The 21,800-nt window shown below is 52.4% G+C and overlaps 7 protein-coding genes across 7 annotated transcripts; 3 read left to right on the top strand and 4 right to left on the bottom strand.

Moving 5' to 3' along the window:
- Positions 1-677: 677 nt before the first annotated feature.
- Z520_04089 (uncharacterized protein) lies at positions 678-1,745 on the bottom strand (the record flags this gene model as incomplete). Its single annotated transcript, XM_016774599.1, has 2 exons — positions 678-1,508; positions 1,623-1,745. 2 exons carry the CDS (start codon positions 1,743-1,745, stop codon positions 678-680), a joined length of 954 nt encoding a protein of 317 aa, XP_016634526.1.
- Positions 1,746-2,956: 1,211 nt separating this feature from the next.
- Positions 2,957-3,751, top strand: Z520_04088 (uncharacterized protein; the record flags this gene model as incomplete). Its single annotated transcript, XM_016774598.1, has 1 exon — positions 2,957-3,751. One exon carries the CDS (start codon positions 2,957-2,959, stop codon positions 3,749-3,751), a length of 795 nt encoding a protein of 264 aa, XP_016634525.1.
- Positions 3,752-4,058: 307 nt separating this feature from the next.
- On the top strand, positions 4,059-6,188 carry Z520_04087 (uncharacterized protein; the record flags this gene model as incomplete). The annotated part of the gene is made up of 3 exons (XM_016774597.1): positions 4,059-4,303; positions 4,413-4,613; positions 4,670-6,188. The coding sequence occupies 3 exons, from the start codon at positions 4,059-4,061 to the stop codon at positions 6,186-6,188; spliced, it is 1,965 nt and encodes a 654-aa protein (XP_016634524.1).
- A 482-nt stretch (positions 6,189-6,670) lies between these two features.
- On the top strand, positions 6,671-8,011 carry Z520_04086 (uncharacterized protein; the record flags this gene model as incomplete). Its single annotated transcript, XM_016774596.1, has 2 exons — positions 6,671-6,910; positions 7,199-8,011. 2 exons carry the CDS (start codon positions 6,671-6,673, stop codon positions 8,009-8,011), a joined length of 1,053 nt encoding a protein of 350 aa, XP_016634523.1.
- A 42-nt stretch (positions 8,012-8,053) lies between these two features.
- Positions 8,054-11,692, bottom strand: Z520_04085 (uncharacterized protein; the record flags this gene model as incomplete). Its single annotated transcript, XM_016774595.1, has 1 exon — positions 8,054-11,692. The coding sequence occupies one exon, from the start codon at positions 11,690-11,692 to the stop codon at positions 8,054-8,056; it is 3,639 nt and encodes a 1,212-aa protein (XP_016634522.1).
- A 611-nt stretch (positions 11,693-12,303) lies between these two features.
- Z520_04084 (uncharacterized protein) lies at positions 12,304-12,840 on the bottom strand (the record flags this gene model as incomplete). The annotated part of the gene is made up of 1 exon (XM_016774594.1): positions 12,304-12,840. The coding sequence occupies one exon, from the start codon at positions 12,838-12,840 to the stop codon at positions 12,304-12,306; it is 537 nt and encodes a 178-aa protein (XP_016634521.1).
- An 844-nt stretch (positions 12,841-13,684) lies between these two features.
- On the bottom strand, positions 13,685-20,732 carry Z520_04083 (uncharacterized protein; the record flags this gene model as incomplete). Its single annotated transcript, XM_016774593.1, has 4 exons — positions 13,685-14,431; positions 14,485-20,244; positions 20,309-20,479; positions 20,550-20,732. 4 exons carry the CDS (start codon positions 20,730-20,732, stop codon positions 13,685-13,687), a joined length of 6,861 nt encoding a protein of 2,286 aa, XP_016634520.1.
- Between the last annotated feature and the right edge of the window lie 1,068 nt (positions 20,733-21,800).

Here is a 21,800-nt window from a genome sequence, read left to right as displayed (position 1 = left end):
CTCCAGCCGTCCACTAGCATGTGCATTACCGCCAATCCTCGCAGCATTGAATTCAAGCCTGCTTTAACTCGCTACAAGCTGCTCTGTGGCCCCGGACAAGCTTGAGCTCGGGCCAACGCAAGCTGCCACCCAGACCAACCGTTGAGCCATCAATTCACAAAGCTATCATGCAGCATGCTGTCACACCCGGAGCTCCTGTTCGCCTGATGTGGAAGTCATGCTGATGCAACAAGATGTTGCAGCCGAAGACCATCAACCGGACTTCGGCTCCGATGCAAAATATGATACAACGATAAGGGAGCGGTAGAAACAACCAGGAACCAACGACTTCTGGAGTGCAACGAAGCCATAGATCTATCGACAGTCAAACAAGCACTTTGCCTTACGGCGCGGGGGGCAAACTCGATCGAACCAGAAGCTACTTCTTCAAAGACAATTGGCTTGACCAGGCTTCAAGCTATCTGGACCAAAATCTTTCAGGGTAGGACAAGAATCGCTGACTGAACAATTCAAACCCGTTGGCGCTGCTTATAACACCCACTAGAAAGCTGTCCCGACAGCATTAGATCAAATCACTGCAGAAAATATACAGCCCCTGGACAAAGTCAAAGACCCATAACATAACTCCCCTGGACACTGGACACAAGCATCTCCTTGCAATCCGTCACCATGACGACCTAAAACCCTTTGACATATCTGTGCGCATCGGTAACTTCCATGACCTCGAATCGCATTCCTACTTCGACGCTTCCTTCGTTCCTTGGGCAGCACAACATTCCAAAACAGGGTTTGAACTTGATGCCTTCATCAACCCTGCGGTAACTGACTAACAGATCCCAAGGCTGGTGGGCGTCCTTCTCTGCGGTATCGGGATCGACATTGGGCACTGTGCAGCGAGCACATCTCGCCACCACATCAACATCAATTGCATGCAAGTTGCCGCCGGTGAGCGTAGTCCAGTACGAAGAGTCGCCGTTGATGCGCACTTTCTTCCATGAATCTTCAGACCAAGGCTCTCCCCCTTTGATTATGATATTTGGCCGGAACCGCTCAATGGTGATTGCGCTCTTGCCTTTCTCTTTCAATCTGGAGTTCAATTCGGCAAGGGATGATTCAGAGGCAATCTGAATGGGAAGTACGTCCGGGAAGTTGACGCTTTCCGTACGTCCCAGTCGCTCAGGGGAGCCATTACCGGCGCATATCCTTAGCTCGGGACCCTTCATCACCAGCCGAACTTCTTCTCCGAAAAAGTCTTTGAAAAGAGCCAGCATCTCGCCATTCGTGTAAGCATAGGCATCGGTGATATACTCCCAGATATCGACCGAAACTTCTTTGGTGTTTTCACTGAGCCACTCCTGACTAGGGTGAATGGGCACCCTAACTTGCTTGTCCGTGTCATTGCCTATGGTTATGACCAAGTTGTCGGAATCGTGATCAATGGCGGTGTTGATCAAAGTCATTTGAGGTTTTGTACGAATGGTGATGAACTTGTTGCTGCTGTCAATGAACTAAACAACTCCCCATGCATGGTCAGCTATCGCGGTGGAGGAAACGGAACGAATCTGGGTATACTGCATTGCTTGGACTGAGAGAGAAGATTCTGGCCGAAACACCAAACTCACCATCCAGCGTCTATCCAGCTCTAATCCCTGTCTTGTTAACCGTGCCGACTTCAGAGAGATCCCTCGACATGACTTGATGGGATAGATGCGCAGGTCTGTTATCTCGGACACGGTATATGTCATTTTGAGATGGGATCCGGTCGATATCTTATTGCTTTGATCTAAGGTATTCTGAGAAGACTTGAGTTCCTTTTTGTCACCTTGGATATTGGGCCAGAACTGCAATCAAATGTGGAACATGCGAGGAAGAGCAGGGTGCGGGAAAGGGCGTGAGCGCAGTGATATATCTATCACACGATGTGTAGCCACTATTGCCTTTCGAATTGCAAGCGGCTCTGGCCTAAATAGTTACAGATGATGGAGAGAAGTGATGAGTGAGAGAGACTGCGTCAAAGTAAAGGGAAGGGTCTTTTGATCGACGTTGCCCCGTAAACGCTCGGTGAACACTGGGGTTTCTCTTGTGTCTGGCTGGGGATTTTCTGCCCAGTGACAAAGATAGGCACGTCACCGCTATTGCAGCGGCGAGAGGATGCTTCCTAAAAAGGCATTATATGTTGTGCGCACCATGCCATTTCTGGCTATTCAGAGCGAATAGCCAACCGTCCAGGTCGTCTTGTCTTAAGCTTCTCCGTGGAGTCTGTCCCTCGCCGGTGTATACCGAGTTATGATTACTTCGCAAAAGGTGTCGCAAGGCGTCGCTGGGCGTAGGAGCCCCGAGCGTTTTGTATTTCGGAAAAACGGCATGACTTAACCAATTTTTGGTCATCGACAGCGAGCTTTCGTCCTTGCGATCCCCCTTCGCCCACTCCCCTCACCAGCTTTGCTTTGCTCATAAGACATTTGAATGAGAAATTAGACGGCATTCTGATGTCTACCTAAGAGGGTAATCAACACTTACCAAATCCGGCCCTCGTCAGCGAATCGTGTTGACTCAGGATAGTGCCTGCATGCCGCAGTGGGTCAGGGCAACTACCCTTGGCCTGTCTAAGATATATGGCTTTACATCAAAGCTGTGGGACGTAGAATTGTTGCAGCGTCTCTCAAAAGATACAACATCTGAATAGACACAGGACACTCTTTTGTCATGTCTTGAGCCGCGTAGCATGCGCTATTCCAACAACGAGGAACCGGTCCGCAGGTTCCCAAAATGGGTCGGGTTCTCCAGATGCGGAAACCTCCCCATTCACCTCGACTCCAACTATTAAAATGCGACTTGGACTTTTGTCGACCAGAGCAAAAGCATCAACCTCGAAATCGGTGACGAGAGGAATTCTGTTGGCTTTGATCATTGTGGCGCCAGATTGTCTATTCATTCATCCTACCGTTTCAACACCATGTCAGAACCGAAAACGATCAAAGTGACTCTGTCACAGATAGCCAAAATGATTGATCACTCCCTTTTACATCCGACCATGACGGACCAGGAAATCCAGGCCGGACTGGAAATTGCGAAGAAGTACCAGACAGCCACGGCTTGCGTCAAGCCGTATGCAATCGCGCAAGCAAAGAAAGCCCTCGACGGATCAGGCGTTGCGGTCTGTCCGGTCATTGGCTTCCCCGCCGGCAACAGCACTATCGAAGTAAAGGTCTTTGAAGCACAGAAGGCCGCTGAGGCAGGGGGCGCAGAGATCGATATGGTGGTCAATATTGGCAAAGTGCTCTCAGGCGACTGGGACTACGTCACTAGGGAAATCGGAGCAATCAACACTGCAGTGCGGAACCAAGGGGCGATTCTGAAGGTCATCTTCGAGAACGATTTTCTGCAGGATGAGCACATCATCAAGCTATGTGCGATCTGTTCAGAGCTTGATGTTGCCTTCGTCAAAACATCGACCGGCTATGGATTTGTCAAGCAGCCCAATGGCATGTACACGTACAAGGGCGCCACGGTACCTCACCTGAAGCTCATGAGAAAGCACTCCAAATCGGGAATCCAGATCAAAGCAGCAGGGGGAGTTCGCACGTTGGATGATTTGCTCTATGTCATGTCCATTGGCGTCACGAGGATAGGAGCCACCGCGACGGTTGCGATTCTGGAGGAGGCGAAAAAGAGAGGTATAGGCGACGAGCCGGTTGAGGTGGAAGTGAAGCCCATGGCTGGAGCCACCACCAATGGAGCAGCTTACTAGAGCTAAAGACAGAGTGGATGACCATTGAAAATGGCAGTAAGGGCATATAGACGGCGGATAGCATGATCTACATCAATAGATGGATCACCCCGAGCGGTGGCAAGAAGTAGAGCAATGCATGCGCCGGGACTCCTTTCCTGGCTGCATCTGGCCGCATTTTGCTTCACCGTACATGCTTTTTGCGGGGAAAGCGCAAATCGAGTCGCAGTTGGAGAGCGCACCTAAGAAATTTCAAAATAGGTGCAGCCGAGACCGAGACTGATGCTGAATCCCTGTCTCCTTTTTCCATGTTCTACAAGTCACCAACATGGAGACTGGCATTTCGAAGGCCCCCGCGCCAGGCGCGCCCCAAGGTCCCTCCCACCCCAGTATCAGCGCGGAGTCGAGGACTCCAACCTCTCCCAAAGGTGGAGCAGCGCAAGTTCGTGAACCAGGACGCGGTGGTCCAGATGCAAGACGTTCGAATCAGAATGCTACTGCAGGGCGAGGAGCCAGAGGTGGTCGAGGAGGTCGTCAGGGCAAGAAGAGGGATATGGGGAGGAAGGAGTGGGCGTAAGTCTTGTCTTTCTCCCGGGAACGTAACTCACCGCGGCGGTCCGTGATGGATTTGCCTCGATCGCCCTCACACTTTCTTGGGGATCTTCAAGACTGACTTGCTAAGTAAGACAAAAGTAGACAAAAGGCAACGGAACGAGGATGAGCAAGCTGCCAAACGTCAACGGATCGACCAAGGCAAGGACGAACTGCCCATCTACGCGACAAAATTCAGCGATGAAGTGCTCGCGGCCGAGGAGAGAAGACCCAAAAAGAAGGTTGCTGTGCTCATTGGATATGCTGGTACCGGTTATAAGGGGATGCAGCTGTAGGGTTTCCCGTGTGACTGTTTTGGGGCTGAGACACTGACCTCCGTGGAACCAGAGCGCATGACCAGAAAACAATCGAAGGAGACCTCTTCCAAGCCTTTGTCGCGGCGGGTGCCATCTCCAAGAACAACGCTGACGATCCCAAGAAATCTTCCTTTGTGCGATGCGCTCGGACAGACAAGGGTGTGCACGCCGCTGGCAATGTGATATCCCTGAAATTGATCGTCGAAGACGAGGATATAGTGCAGAAGATCAACGACAACCTGACCCCCCAGATTCGGGTTTGGGGCTACGAACGGACAAATAACAGTTTCAGTGCCTATCAATTGGTTGACTCGCGCATATATGAATACCTGATGCCTACACATAGCTTTCTACCACCACACCCTAGTAGTTTTCTGGGGAGAAACTGCGAGAAGTGGGCGGAGAAAAAGGACGATGTGGATGGGTACAGAAAGAGACAAGAAGAAGTAACAGGGTACTGGGAGAAGGTGGACGAAGAGATGATCAAGCCGATTTTGGCGGAATATGACGAAGATATTCGTGCTATCCTGGAGAAGGCACTGTGGCTGAAATTAGAAGGTCCAGAGGATGACGGGGATGGTGGTGCACACCATCCGAGTTCCACGGTTGTGGAGGTTGAACGTGAGATTTCCAAACCAGAGGCCTCGCAGGAAGCCGGAAACAAAGATGGAGAATCGCAAGACAAGGCTCGCGTGGACAGCAATAACGTGGAGCCCGCCTCCGTGGCAGAAGACTCAACAGATCAACCCAAATCATTCCGATCGCGCATCCTCGACGAAGCTATGAAACGCATCCGGCAAGCCTATATTGCCGCCAAACGGGCCTACCGCATCCCCCCTGAACGTCTCGACCGAATCCAAGAGGCGCTCAATCTGTTCGTCGGCACTCGCAACTATCACAATTACACGATCCAGAAGAGCTTCAAGGACCCTAGCGCGAAGCGAGTGATCAAATCCTTCCTTGTCAATAGGAAGCCTATCCTGATCAACGGCACGGAGTGGCTGAGCATGAAGGTCCACGGGCAGAGTTTCATGATGCACCAGATCCGCAAGATGGTTGGGATGGCTGCGCTCGTGGTGCGTTGCGGATGTGATCCCAAACGACTGGTGGAAAGCATGGGTCCTGACAGATTGTCCATCCCCAAGGCTCCCAGCCTTGGTCTTCTGCTCGAACGGCCGGTGTTCGAATCCTACAACAAGCGCGCGAAAGACGCCTTCGGCAAAGAAGCCATCGACTTTGACAAATACAAGGAGGAGATGGACAAGTTCAAGCAAGAACAAATCTATGAGCGCATGTACCGGGATGAGGAGAAGGACAACGTCTTTGGCAATTTCTTCAACCACGTCGACAACTTCCCGAGTGAGACTTTCTTGTTTGTGACCTCGGGCGGCATCGAAGCGACCAGGACAAAGCCGCTGGTTGGGGCGGTTGAGGGAGGGAAGACGAAGAGTGGCGATGCTCTGTTGGGCAACGATGTTGAAGTCGGCGTCGAGGACGAGGACAGCGATGCGGATGACGCGGTCAAGGATAACCATGGTGACGAAGGCTGACGAGCAAGCGAAGCTGACTGCTTCTGTACAGCAGGATAGAACTTACATAGCTAAGGCCTGCCCTTTCCCATGACGGGTTTCAAGCGTTCACCGATTGACACTGGTCGACTACAAGCTCGGGTAGCAGTACGAATTACATTAACATATGTAGGTAGTTAGGCGCCTTCAACCATGTTCCCGTCGCCTAGCCTTACTGTCACACACACATCCCGGTATCAGGCTGAGAAGTGGGTGTCCAGCCTTGGATAAATGTAAAATAATTTCCTGAGATATCCGTCCAGCATTCTGCCCATTGTATTAAACATTATCATATTCCACTCCAGACCAACTGACACGCAGAACCCCGGACCACCTAACCATCTAACCACGCATCGTTGGTGGATATCCAACGTGTTACCTCCACAGCCACGAAGCCTCGACAAGGCCACCTTGAGCGATACCGACTATATACGAGGCCCATATATCCAATGAACATGATGAATATGACTCTCAACATCGACCTCTCCCTCCTGCCCATCCTGCTGCTCGCAACCCCGTCCTCGATCCCGCCTATCCACACCGCCGCAGCGCTGGGCACATACACCGACACTGAGCCAGCGCTACCGTCCGTGCTGGGAATATTGCTCGACGCGTGCAGACTGTGCCTGGGCATGCAGAGGGGGTTGAACCCGGCGGCGCTGAATCAGGGCGAGTTCCCGGCCTGCGCGGCCATGACCACGGGGGTAAGTTAAAACGAAGTCTTTTACTATTCGCGGAAGTATCCTGCAGAGGCAGTGGATGGACCAGGTCGGCGTGGGGTGGGGTGTATGGAGAGGAAAGGAGGATGGAACGAGTGAGTGAGTGAGTGAGTGAGTGAGTGAGTGAGTGAGTGAAATGCCTCGTCTACGGTATATTGTTATCGAGACTTTAATTTGTGGGAATTTCTAGTGAGGAATTGGAAGGAATGGGACACGATGGTGATACATACAGGTTCTAACTCAGAATTTGGTTTTGATACGATGGTTTAACAGTACGTCTTCCGCGTCGAGAACCATGCTACGGTCATGTATCTCCAGAAGATCGGACGGACGGGCCATTTGACGACTCTCGACGTCCATCCACCACCACCACCACCACCACCACCTCGTCGTTCTCACGGTCGACCTCCCAGGACGTGGTTCTCGCTCTCCAGCATGCCGGTGCTCTTACTCGTCACGAGCTCGACACTGACGACGCCGCCCCCAAGCCTGGCCCTCATGACATCTCTGTCCTGCCTCCTCCTCTCGCGCATCCTCGCCATCATCTCCCTCCGCGCCCGCACGTCCCCACCGTCATGGCACGGCGCCCCGGAACCCGGCGTCCCGGGTGATTTGTTGGTTCTGCTCTCCGAGGACCGCTGGATCCGCATGCGTGGCCTGGTCGACGACCTCAAGGCAGTCACCTCGGGCGCGTGGCTGGCCCGCCCGCGCAACCCGGCCTTGATGGACGCGCTGGACTGGATCGCCCACATGGCTGTGTATCTCGCCGTGGTGGCTCTGGCCGGGGCGTCGGACGGCGAGAAAGTCATGCTGCTGGGAGCGGTGGTGGCGAGTCACCTGGCGCTAATGTATGAGAATTCTACCGTGGACGGGCTGGTCATGAACGGTAGGACTGTCACGCAGGGCAGTGTCAAGAAGTATCCCAGACGGTTGGACATGGCCGAGGAGTTGGTCGAGGAAGTGGGCAGGAGCGATTTTGCGGTCCGGTTGGGGCTGATCAATCCGGACAAAGTAGCGGAAAAGAAAGAGACCGAAAAAGATGGCCTGAGTGTTGTTGGCCCTGGGCAGGAAGTGGTCACCATGTAATAATAGCTCGCAGAACTTCTCTTCATTGTAGCGTTTGCGACACTACGCCTCAATTTCAAACGTGGTCCTTACCCCCATCGCGGCGAGCTCAACATCCAGATACCTCAGCACTCCCGGCACATTGACGACCGTCGTGTTCTCGCCGCCGACAAATTTTCGTCCCGCCCCGTCCTCCCACACGGTAATCTTACTGTCCTCGAAAGTCGCGGGTCTCGCACAAGCCCGACACCTGACTATGCCGCTCGGCTCGACGCGGCCCCCTCTGCGTTTGATGGTGAATTGATTCGGCACCATCATGGTGCTCAAAAAGCTGCCGCAACTCCGACATACCCAAGCCCGTTGTTTGTCGCTGCAGTCCATGAGTCGATCTTGCAGCAAGTATGCGCAACCGTGAGCGATCAACGAGTCACGCTCCATTTCACCAACACGGATCCCGCCGCCTTTGGCTCTCCCTTTGATGGGCTGGCCATGCAGTGCGTTCACAGGTCCCGTTGTGCGCACTTGGAACTTGTCGCTGACCATGTGCCTCAACCTTTGGTAGTAGACCACGCCGATGTAGATGTCGGCAGCGAACTCCTTGCCCGTGATACCGCTGTACATGGGCTCGTTGCCGTAGAAGTTGTAGCCGGCCGACAGAAGCTGCTCCCCGAAGAAATTGCCTGCAGTGTTGTCCTCGTCAAAGGAGAAAGGCGTGCAATCTTGAGCGAGGCCGTGGAGAGCTCCAGATTTGCCGGCAAGAGACTCGACGAACATGCCGATGGTCATTCGAGACGGAAAAGCGTGTGGGTTGATGATGACGTCTGGTTGGATTCCGGATTCACTGTAGGGCATATCTTGGCTCGGCCACAGCATAGAACAGACACCTTTTTGACCGTGCCTTGACGAGAACTTGTCGCCGATAATAGGTCGTCTGGGTATCCGATACTTGATGCTAATCGCCTGACAAGGCTGGTCTCCAGTCTCGGAGCCGATCAGTCTGATCTGGTCAATGTAGGCTTCCTCGGTATCCTTATATTTGAAGTACATGGTATTTCCGTCCAGATTCTTGAGCTTCCCTTCCGACGGATCGAACATGACACTGTGGTAGGCGAGAACGATTGATCCCTCGCAAACTTTTGTCCCCACGGGAGGCAGGCCGTCAGGATCAAGCGCTTTGAATGTCTCTTCCGTTCTATTCGGGTCGCCCTCTGCAAAACCAAAAAGTGACTTGATCTCGGTCTTCGATCGAGCTGCCCTGGCATCTTCATTGAGTCTGTAGACTTTGGTCTTGTAGATGACACCATCACCAAACCCTCGCTCGTGAGAAGACTTGTTGATTATCATAGCATCGTCCATATCGTAGCCCGTGTACGAGATGACCGCCACGACGGCGTTCATTCCGTTGGGAAAGTTGTCCAGCCCGTACTCGTTGTATAGCGGGGGTCTCACGACCGGCGTCTGCCCTGTCTGAAGCAGATATGCTTTGTTGTCTGTTCTGCACATCATGTTTGAGGAAGGAGTCCCCATTGCTTGCTTGCTCATTTGGCATTGGTACATGTTTCGAGGCGACTGGTTGAAATCTGAGAAAGGGGTCATGTTGGCGAGGATTGATAGGACGTTTGTGGGCTTGAACTCAATGTGGGTGGTCAGACTGGGTATAATGTCCGCATCCACACAAGCAATGTTCATGTATTGCTGTTCAAATGGCCCGATGTAGTCAAGTTTATCTGAGGGAATGTACTTGACAGGTCGTAGCATCCGGGATGGGTCAGTGAAGAGGTACAGGCCAGGATAAAGACCGCCGTTCGAGGTAGGAATGTGGCCTATTTCTAGTTCATTAGGAATGTTGTGCTCTCCATTCACCTTCCAATGTCGGAGGAGCTGGGCAATTTCTCTTGCCCTTTTTGCCGCGCAATATCCCAATATACGACCATCAAGTTGGACGGACAGACTCTCATTGACAGTCATTGAGGGCACAGAAGATAGCCCGAGTTGGATGACTGATTTCTCGATACCCGAAGTATCAATGCGCTTGATTTGAACTTGACACTGGTGAGCTAAGTGGTTCAGAAGGCCGCATGGAGACCCATCAGGAGTGTGGACGGGACAAAGAAATCCCCAGCTTTCCGGCAACAGCTTGCGTACAGTGGTCGTTTTCAATTGCGCGAAAAAAGCACCTCGATGTATACACCGGAAGTGACTGATGAATCGATAGAAATTGATTTTCTCGGCCATGATTGTATAGCCTGATACCTGAGACTGATCGAGCCCAGTTTGACTGACCAGGTTTCCCGTGGAAAGGAAGTATTCCAGCTTCCCTGCAATGTTTTCGTTCGTCCTCCTGACTATTTTGGGCAGGAAGTCGGCCTCAAATGAAGGATCTGTGAATTTGGCGTCGCCCTTAGCTCTAAGCCATTCTCGAGCCGTAGCACCGATGCCCACCAGCCACTCGTAGATGTTTTCCTTCAAGATCATACCGTACAGGAAGCCTCCGAGCAGGACCTCTTGACTGGAGACTGCATCGGGATTGTCCAGAGCACAATCGCCTGCAGCGAGGGCATAGAGTTTCCGGATCATGAATAGAATCAGCTGGAACTTGTCGTTGTTTTGGGAGCTAGTCACATCGACGTTGCCGAGATGTGGTAGGACAATCTTCCTCAAAAGCTCCTCGCCCACTTTCTCGTCAGACATCGTTATAGGCTGCATTAAAACAGGTCGAAATTTCTCTCCTAGGTATGCCAGAGTTTGTGTCCTCGTTTTGAGATTGTATGCCTTGTACGTCCGCAGCAGAAGCTCTGTCCGGTCCGCGACAAAGGAGCTGGGTGTTTTATTAGAGGACGACGCGCCGATGATGCCCTCTGCAATCTCGCGGTCGTTCGTATCCACCAAAGCTTTGAGGATCATGACTACTGGAACCAGATACTCATTTTTCCGCCACGAAAATCTGAAAGTGACGTTGCCATCTGTCAAGTAGTGGAGGACATTGGTCTGCGAAGTCTGATCTGGTCGCACGGAGCGAATCTGGATTGCGAGCTTCGAAAACGTCGGGCCTCTCGCGGCAAAGGCGGGTCTCGAAATGGCCATGGGGTAATTCCTCCTGGTCGCTATCAGCATGCGGATGAGCTTTTCGTTCCCATTGACAATGAAGTAGCCGCCCATCTCTTCAGACTCTTCCTTGTGGCGCACCATCTGTGCGGGCGAGAATTTTTCGAGGTGACACCTGTTAGACCGCAACATGATTGGCATCTGCCCGAGGTCCCGTAAAGATTCCTGCCAGTCACCATTATTCACTCTATACTGTAGCCTGGCTCTTAATCTTCCTCGGTAGGTTGTGTGCCGCTCTCGACATTCCGAAGGGTATATGTTCCGGTCTTCGATGCTGAACTTGTTACTCGGCGGGAGGGTAGGTTTCTCTAGTATGACCTCTGTGACTCTCAGGTCAAGCTTATTGCGTTGAATTGCTCTGCTCGGGTTTCGTAGGTCGCCATCGACAACAGTATAGGTCCCTATATCTTTGAGCCCGGCGTCGATGAGGTTTTCGTCCCACAGGGCATTGAAGGACTCGATATGTGGCTTGACTGCGGCTTGGAGAGCTGGAAAGGCACTGCGATCTTTTGGCGCGTTTCTGAAAAGCTTATGCCGGCGAACGGTGTCGTACTCTACCGACCATTTTGTGCTGGTCTGCGTCGCAGTCGCCGACATTATGTTGAGTTGTTAACGTGACCACCGAAACTAGCTCATGCAGGGATATGTACAAGTGAAGGGCAGGACCGGGGACAACAATCAAGCACTCTAACACCAGCGCTGGCCACCCGCGAGGTCTGACCGTTGAATTCAAGTTTCAAAATGGAGCGGTTGAAAAAAGTTCTAAGCGCAGGCTCCGCAGCCCTTATCGATAGCAGAGCCTTGCGCGCAGTCAAACTAGCCTTGATTGGAATAGTCCGCCCGAAATGGTCTCAACGAGGCTGAACATTCTCAGCTCTCGACATCACGGTAGTCCGCTACATTCCAGGTTCATATGAGCTCAGCCTGCTGGGTCTTCATGTCCTTTGATTCTACTTCTCATGAAAAATAAAATCATACTGCTCGGAATGTCTCCGGAATATTGCAAACACAAATTTGAAATTACAGCCGCTGTACTCTTTGGTACTCGGCCTAAATCATAGAATGGAAATGGCGCGTCCATGTCACAACTGATCATTAGTACGACTCAGCTTCTCACCATGCTCGATCAAAATCCCATACTGTCATTCCTGTAGCTCTACCGCTGGCGTGGTGGTACATGTCAGCAAGTAGCGCCTCTTTCTCAAAAGTCAGAGCCCCAGATCCTTGGAAGAGAGAACACCCCTCCTGAGCAGGCCGACCATCAACGGACCCGTGTCCCCGGTGAGCTCGATCCTCTTCAGAACGAAGCCGTCTCCCGCTTTGGCATAGTTAAAGAGATACGTGCCGGGGATGGCCAGATCCCACTTTTTCCCCTCGCCGTCAGTCTTCTTCGACTCCCCCTGAGCTGGCTCGCCCGGCAGGTTGGCCCACAGCGTCGCTTTGCCGATCATCTCGTAGCTCCCCGAGTCGTCGAGCTCGTAGCAGTTGAGATAAAACGCCTCGTGACACCATTTAGGCAGCGGGCCGTACAGGGCTTTCATCGCGTCGAGCGCCTTGTCGCGGCCCTCGGACACCGTTCCGTCCGGCGCGACGTATGTGAAATCTGGAGCGTACCATTTCGGGTCAAAGGACTTTGTGTCAAAGTCGTCGCGGAAGCGCTCCATGAACTCCATCACCGGGAGTTTCCGGGTCGTGCTATCAAAGTCACCGTAGTGGACGAAAGCGGCCTTTGTAGGGACTGACATATTTTTCGATCAGTCCAGAAAGAAAGTTCTCTTCAAGGGTAGCTTTGCAATGATTCTCGGTCTGAAGAAAGTTGATATCTTGCGGCAAGGGCAGTCGACGCGGCGAAGGTACGAGAGAACAGGGAGGGAAACCTCTGGGATTAAGTCCCTCTTCTATCTCTCTTAGGTCGAGCATCACGAGGTCTGCCCGCATTGGAGCTTTGGAATACGATCTGGACCTGTCAGGCAGATGAAGGTGGCTCAGACAATGTGCTGAAGCCTGTGGGCTGCCAGAGTCAGGGTCAAATTCCTTTGAGGGTTTTCTGTCGAGGTATCCTTGGAAGAGACAGCGTATTGGACAGCCAAAGTAGACTCATCGTATCCGGTCCGGCGAGGACAGCTCGGAGGACGCCTCAAGAAATAATACGAGGCGGGGATTCGTATAAGTCTTCAGCTGAGAGAGTGTTGTTCAGCTGCACCAATGCTGGCAGGGGTCGTTATTGGCCGGCAGAGGCTCAAGGCATGGCCTTCACTCTGTTGAGGCCACAGCGAGACACGCCAGCAGTGATTAACTTCTGGTTAATTACGAAAAGGACCTCATTACCTGCTCTGTTTTACAGTATGCTCCCAGGGTTGATGGAAGCAGAAAGAGCAAACTACCAGGAAACACATGGGATAGGGGTATAACTCTGCTTTTTAACATGCTACGTATTCACGAAAGAAACTAAAAGAAACCAAAAGCCATAGAAAGTCCCGCCATTTAGCCAGACCCATTGCGCTCCCCAAAATTGCCCTCGTAACCCTCTGGCATTTCAATTTCCGTGTCAACCAAAACCCATCGTCAAATCTATACTCTTTACAACCCTCATGCACCGGTCAAGTATTTGACCAGCTGCTCCCGCTCACTCGTGGGCACAAGGCTCAGAACTTCACGGACACCCTTCAGTCCACCCTCCTTGTTACCCATCAACAATTCGGCGACCCGCTTGCTCACGGCATCAGTCTTGACGGCATCGATCTTGGCATAGACCTCCTTCCTGTGGCTCTCATACCACTCAGCCACCTTACGGTCATCCTTCTCGAACTCGACATCCAGCAGACCAGACCAGTTCTTCAGCGTGGCGAGGTTCTGCTCTCTCTGTGTCATACCATTGGTGGTGGTGACCGGGGCTGTGCCTGCTGCCAAGCTGGTGGAAAGCTTCTTGAGAAGGACCTCCTCGGACAATCTTCTTCGAAGACGCCAGTAGAAGAAGCGTCTGGCGTTCTTCCATTCCAAAGGCATCCGGATGGTGCCCTTAGCCTGCATACGGCCCGCACGGTCGTGCAAATCGGCGAATTGAAGGGCGATCTGCAGGTAGATAGGCCCAAGGAGTTGCTCACGCTCAGTCATCTTGGCCTTGATAGCGTTGAGTTGTTCAGCACTCAAATTCTTGGCGAGTGATTGAGCCTTAAGTCCGGCGTATGTGGGATCCAAGCGGGCCATGGTCTCGAGCTGTCTTTCTTTTCGGTACTTGATGCCGACAATACCCTCAGGTTCCAAGACACCACCACGCGACTCGATGTCGGCATACATCTCCATCTGTTCAGGGTTGATGGTAGGGTCAACGACGACCTGGCAAAGATATTAGTATTTGTAGGCATCAACAGGGACTAAAATAAACTTACCCATGAACCACCACGGAGCTCACCAAAAGGAGGAATGTAGACAAACACTGGCTGCTCGTATTTGACGAGGGCATCGACAATGTACGAACCATATTTGAGCACCTCGTTGTACATGTCTCGTTGACCTCCAGAGAAACCACGCCAGTTGGCAAGGATCATACATGGGAGCTGCTCTCCAAAGTTGAAGTCTCTCAAGGCTTGTGCGGTCTTGAAGGCGGAGTTGGGGAACCACACACCACCGGCCTCTTGCACAATTTGCTCCATGGAGTCAGCATTGGCAGGGTCGGCAGGGGTGACGTTCTCGACGGTGCGTGTCTCAACTGCGATAACACCCATGGGGATGCCACCAAGGCGAGCACGCCCAACGACCACAGTTCTGGCCCAGCCACCAAGGGCTTCCTGGAAGGAGTCCTTGTCGAAGAGACCAGACAGGAAACCTTCCTCATCGTCCTTGCCAGCAATCAGATGTCTCACATCGTAAGGACCCTTTGGTGGGTAGAACGTGATGTCACGATCCCAAGAGTCTGAAGGCGGGCTCACTGGGACCGGTTGTCCCTTCTTGTCGGGAACAAAGGACAGCCACTCGACGATCTTTTCGACACCCTGGAAGTCATCACTGGCAGTCATGTGGGAGACACCGTTCTTGTACATGATCTGGGTACCACCAAGCTGCAAGTTCGAGGTGTAGACTTCCTTACCCAGCACCTTGTTCAAGGCAGGGGCACCAGTCAGGATAATTGGTTGACCTTCGATCTGGATAGCACGCTGACCAAGTCGGACGAGGTAGGCACCAATACCAACGGATCGGCAGGTGACGAGAGTCAAGGTAAAGATGTCCTCATATGCCCTGGATGTAGCGCCAGCAATGAGACCAGAGCCACGCAAGCATTCCACGCCCAGTCCGTCCTTAGCGCCGACAATGGTCGTGATCTTGTGTCGCTCCTCGCCATCCTCGACAACCTTTTCAGTGAGGATGTCAGTCTTGCTCAGCATCTCTCTCTTCTCCGGAGTCAAATAAAGATACTTGAAGCCAGAGCTTGGGTTTGACTCGTCGTTCCATGCGACGGAGAAGTGAGGAATAAGCTCCTCGGCCATGCCAATACGAGCACCAGAGTTTGCAGAAAGATAGATGCGAGGAATACCCAGTTTTCGAGCATATTCTGTGCACATGTTGAAGAACTTGTCCTCAACAGGGCCGAAGGAGCCGATCTGGTAGGTGATGTCGTTGGCAATGATGATGAATCTTCTGCCTCTTGGGTATTCTGGAGTTTTGGCCGTCAGAATCCAGGCCACCATACCGCAAGTGTTGGTACCAGGTTCACGGGACACCTCAGTGACATTTTCGGTGTCGTCAAGGATCAGCTCATTGTACTCAAGACAGGTCGCCATCTCTGGTTTCGACTCAGCGAGCGGCGCATGCTTCGCCACTGCTTTGTTCCAGCTGTTGTAGATAGCCTGTCTGAATAGCTCGGGGAAATCGTACACATATTGAGTGCCCATGATGTGAGCCTTGTATCGCTTGGGCTGCAGCCACTCCTTGGTTGGGTAAGGAGTAGAAACAGGGCGCAGATGCATTGAACCAATCTTGGTAGTTCCACCAATGCTCTCAAACACCCATTCGCCATTGCGCGCCTTCTTTTCGACGTACGTCTCAACTTTGACGACATATCCAGAGGTGTTGGTGATGATGACTCGCAGAGGATATGGCATTCCACTGTCGGGGTCAGTGCAAAGGATTCTGATCTCAGCGCCGGTAACTCGAAGGCGGAGGAATCTACGGGAGAAGCGCTCCAAAAAGCCGGCAACCTGCTCCTCCACGTCTCTGGGTTGCAAATTGAAGACGGGAGTAAAGTTGATAAAGATGTGGTTCAAATCAGAGTTGTTGTTGCCGATGATTTCAAGTGCGTCGCAAATGTCGTTGACCAATCGATCAGTCTCCGAGATAAGATACTCAGCGGTGGGGATCTCATCCTTCAAACGACCCGGTCGGACCACAGCACGAGTGAAGTAACGCTTATCAACGACCTTGTCCCTGTCGTCGCCCTTGCCGATGGCCTCGTAGATGTGGATATTTCTATTTTCTGTGAACACGGGTTTGATCTTGAACTTCGACAATCTTCCAAGTTCAAGCTGGAAGGCCAGAGCAGGTTCGTTGTGACGAATGCTGACGTCTTCGTCGTATGTAGGGCCTCGGAAGGTGAAGTATCCAGGGTAGGTGCCTTCTTTGTGGCCACAAATGAAAGTAAGACGACGGACCTTGCGGGCCAACAGTTCTGACCGGTATTCGTCGACCAAGCTTTGCGCTCGACTCAGAATCTCTTCGTCGCTCATGTTTTCAATGTCGCGAATGGCGATGTTGCAAACATTCGTCAGCTCGTCTTCGAGGGTCTCGGTCTTCTGCGGCCTTCTCTGACTATCGAGGGTCGGCATCAAATGCTGTGTGGTGCTGGGACGCTTCTCAGGGCTTCCCTTGGGGAACGCTTCAAGGGCGCGAGCAAGACACTCATCAACTTCGTCGAGGTAGTGGCAAGGAGCAATGACACCCTTGCGGGAAGGCTCATCCTCTCCTTGAAGCTTGTTGAGGTATGACAAGTCGCTGACGGATGCAATGCGTTTGACCTGATTGCCGTTCTGTGAGGGAGTTGCCTGTCCAGATGGGTACGAGGATGCGAGAGGCAGTCCAAACTCGGATTGTCCAACTTTTCGAAGGACAAAGTCCCATGACAGGAAGAATGGCGGCTCCACATCGTTGTGGTACTCAACTTCCTTGACAGTGTAGGCACGGTAGGCGCGTCGCACGTAAACTTCAAGAGCAGCGAGACTAACCCATGGGTCATGATGAGCGAAGAAGAGGGGCAACACATCAAAGACAGTGTAGCGAGAATCCACGACTTCTCTCAACACGTCAAGATCTGGCTCGCGATGCTCCCAGCCGGTCTCTCCGTACTTCGATTCGACCACTGAAGATTTGAGGATGTGCTCCATCTGGGATGCTCTCTCCTCAAGAGAGGGAAGGGCGCAGAGAATCAGCAGCTCGCGAGCCTTGAGTGCAACTTTGGCTGTTGCCCGCGATTCTAGCTCAGTGAGTCGTCGGAGGGCTGGTCTGAAGTATTTGCCAACGTTGCCAACATTGGGTTGATTTGGTCTGTACATATCCAAAATGGCCACGATCAAGTTGTTCTTGGCAGAAACACGAGTGTGGGACAAGACAATCCAAACAACCGAGAGGATGTCATCTTTGTGCTGCTCCCGAAGCTTCAAGATCACGTCTTCATCCCTAGGAGTGCCAGAGGCGAAGAGTTTCTCAACTTGATAGTACTGGTCGAGAAGTCCAATGAAGACGTTGTATTCGTGAATCTTCAACCCATCGGCATACCTCGCGCAAACGTCTTCAAGCGGCTGCAAGGTAGCGTGAAGCGCGGCTCCGTCGTTTGAGGACATGTTCTCCTCAATGTAGCGGTTGATGGCCTTTTGGAGTTGCTTCGCTGGAAACTCGGCCTGGCGCGAATGTGCTCGGTCAACTAGTTGCACAAGTTGAGCGTCCAGCTTCTGTGGAGTTCTTGAATGGAGGGCAGATGATCGAGCAGCCCACTCGCCATACGGCAATTCTGGATCCCTAAGGACTTGCACCAACTCCTTGAGTGTCGAGGCCATGATAACCTGATTGTCGAAGCCCATGAGGATATTTTGAAGGATTCCATGGAAAAGGGCGAATCGTTGAGGAGGCTTGTTGCCCACGACCTGAGGAGGTCCAAGGTTTGGCAGCTGACCAGTGAATGTCTCAGCAGTCTTGACCCTGGAAGGATCATCCAAAGCCAATATACCCAAGATATCACCACCTTCCAGAGTGGCGCCTGGTTGCTTAATGAATTGCACAACACCGTCTTCCTGAGCAATGAGAGGCATGTACATCTTCATGACTTCAACCTCTGCATACGCTTGGCCGGCCTTGACGTGCGCACCGTTTTCGACGGTGAATTTCACGAGCTTTCCGGGTGAAGGAGTTCGGAGCTGGGTAGGATCATTCTCTTGTTCCAGCAAGCAAGTCTTGCTGTCAACACTGAGACGGATGGCGGTGGGTTCCTCTTTCCAGTACAAACTGTGAGATCGACCGGCAACCAGCATCAACAAGCCACCATCCGCAAGAGAGCGGATGCCAACAGAGCACTTCGATCCATTGATGAAGACGTGGTAACTATCGAGACTGGATCTTGTGACAGTGAACTTGTATCGATGACCTTCGTAGATGAAATCAACAGGGAAGACCGTTTTGAGGACATCTTTGGCGGGCACTTGACCCTTCTCCAGCCCTTTGCGATACTCAGCGATGCATGACTCGCTCGCAATATGAGCTTTCGTCACGGCACCAGCAAGAACAGCCAGCATTTGATCAGGTCGCTCGGCTGTCAACTTGTTGGAGATGAGTTGATCGAGCCATCCAGTGGTGATAGTGTTGTCCTCAAAAGCTGGCGTCTCTAGCAGCTTGATGAGGTATTCAATGGTAGTCCTGAAGTCTCCACGGATGCTCAATTCCTTCAGAGCGACAACCATGTGCTTTCGGGAAGCAGCTCGATTCTCACCATAGGCGAAAATGTGCCCGAACTGGCTGTCAGAGAAACTGTGAATGCTGGAGTTTGAGGAGACTGAGAAATAACCCCAGACATTCGAGCTCGAACGGAAGTTGAGGTCGTGCATAGTACCGCTCGAGGGTTTGAAACCCTCACCCGGATCTTCTGAGGTGATACGACAGGCCGTGCAGTGACCCTTTGGACGAGGTCGTCGTTGGGTCTTCAAGCTGGCTTCGTTCTTGAAATGGAAATCAACTTCTGTCGAAGTGTGAGGGTCAACTCCGTACAACAAGCGAATGTCACGGATGCGGTGAAGCGGGAGACCCATGGCAACCTGCAGCTGAGCAGCAGGCAAATTGACACCGCTGACCATTTCAGTGGTGGGATGTTCGACTTGGAGACGAGGATTCAACTCCAGGAAGTAGAATTTGTCGTCTGCGTGAGAATAGAGGTATTCCACCGTACCGGCAGAGACGTAACCGACCAACTCACCGAGGCGAACGGCGGCAGCCTCCATGTTACGGAAAGTGTCTTGGCTAGCGATGGTGACTGGAGCCTCTTCAATGATCTTCTGGTGTCTTCGCTGAACGGAGCAATCTCTGCCAAAGATCGAGATGTTGTTGCCATACTGGTCAGCCAGCAGTTGCACTTCCAAATGTCGGGCGTTGCCTGCCAGCTTCATGATGAAGATGGGAGACCCAGGGATTTCGTTTGCGGCGGCGTTGTAAAGCTCAACGAAATTTGTCTCGTCTTCGACTTTACGGATACCTTTGCCACCACCGCCTTCGGAAGCCTTGACCATGACAGGGAAGCCAATCTTCCTTGCGGCCGCCAGACCTTCTTCTGCAGAGTGTACGCAGCCTTTCTCGTAGACATCGTCTCTTACAGTCACGATGCCGTCTTGGTCGATTTCTACCTCATCAACGCCCTCTCCTGACCAGGGAATACAGGGCACCTTTGCGTGCTGTGCGACGATTGTGGAGGAAATTTTGTCACCCAGAGATCGCATCGCTGATCCCGGGGGACCAATAAACACGATCTTCTTGGGCGAAGCCGCCAGAGATTCGGGCAATTTGGGGTTTTCTGATGCGTGACCCCAGCCAGCCCAGACGGCATGGACGTTCATCCGTTCGGCGATATCAACAATCAGCTCGACGTTGGCATAATTGTTGTTATTTGTGCCTCCGGGCACCTGTTGTCAAAATATGTCAATACTGCTCCTCTTGTTCTTACTCCTTTTTCAGGTCTCCACGTACCTCGACGTATTGATCGGCCATACGAATGTAGTCCGCGTTTGCCTGCAGATCTTCTGGCGTGGCCATCACAGTGAACTGGATGGCCCGCTCGTCGCCGAATACCTCGTAGGCCCATTTTCGTACAGAGCGGATCTCCTTGACTGCCGCAATACCGTTGTTTGCAATGAGCACCTAAGTTGCAGTCATGTTAGCTTGCGGCTGCGCCGGCGGACGAATTTGGCAGTCTCGGAATTCCACTTACTGAGGTGATGACGGTATGTCCGTCATGCTCCTGAACAAAGTCCTTGACCTTACTCGGGGGAGCGTTTTCTAGTCTGTTGCCTCCAATGAAGTGATCTGCCACCTTGTGCTTCGCTTGCCACGAGCTGGCTGTCCCATTGGTAAGGGGCTTGGTGCCATTGACACCGTTGACGGCGGGAGCCATGATGGTGAAAGAGAAAGGTCTATCTCATGCAATTGAGGCAACACTTGCAAGAAGATTGATCGAGGTCGAGAAAGGAGGCAAAGAGGTGACCGTGGCAGGACTTCGAAGACCGAAAAAAAGGAGACCGGGATGACGCCAATATTACCGATGTCCCAAAGTGGATTGCCCAAAGTCTATACTGCCGCAGGTGAAGGTAAGGAGTGAAAGGGTCGAAAGGTCTTGTGATTGAAGAGAAGGAGGAGGGGAGGAGAGAAGAAATAGACGTCAGCAATGGGTGAAGGGCAGGGAAACTGTAGAGCAGAGTGTAGGGGAGAGAGTCAACACGAAGGCGCAGGGTATATTAGAGTAACGACGTTGCTGAGATGTGTCCCTGACGCTGTTTTGGGGCTTGTTGGATGTAGCGGCTGCTACACAACGGGGTTTAGCTGGATCTCTAGGCGGGCCGCAGCCAAACAGTGACTTAAGCTCTATTGCCTATGAGGGGACCCTATTTTGCTCCCGGCCATCAGTGTTGGGAGTAGTCGAGCAGCCACAGGTGAATCGCCGAGCAGGGCCAACCGGAAATCTCTGGGGGGTGATTGGGCGCCGGCCAGCTTAGGCTCGCCACTACTGTCGATCTATTCGCTGAGGCCCCCCCGGCAAGCCTATTCGGCGGTCCACACTAGCTCTTCCCGCTTGATTATCCCGCCAGTCAAACCCGAAGCCCACTCCCCATCCCCCATCCCCCAACTCCAACAAAAATTTTCGGTGCTGGCTTTCTGTGAGAAAATCTGTCGACGCTCTTTGTTGAGTCCGGGCAAATGACGTCGGGACGTTGCCATCAGGAACCATGCCCTTGCAAATACCCCGAGGTCACTCGCCGTAGTCCTAATGCATCTCGCGCCCCAAAGATCCCTCCGGGCGGATGGAAAACCAATGCCAACGAGCATCCAACAAAAAAATTCGCTGCTGCGGGAGACCAGAAAGGGGCCACAGCGACATCATGGCTCCGTCGCACAGATGGGTCTTGTGTCGTATATCGTATCTAATTCTGTTTACCGCAATAATTGAGCGGTCTTGTGGCGACTA

This window comes from Fonsecaea multimorphosa (assembly GCF_000836435.1).
Source record: "Fonsecaea multimorphosa CBS 102226 unplaced genomic scaffold supercont1.6, whole genome shotgun sequence".
Classification (NCBI taxonomy): Eukaryota; Fungi; Ascomycota; class Eurotiomycetes; order Chaetothyriales; family Herpotrichiellaceae; genus Fonsecaea; species Fonsecaea multimorphosa.
Note: the sequence above shows the minus strand (reverse complement) of the source record. Positions and strands in the feature narration are given on the sequence as shown.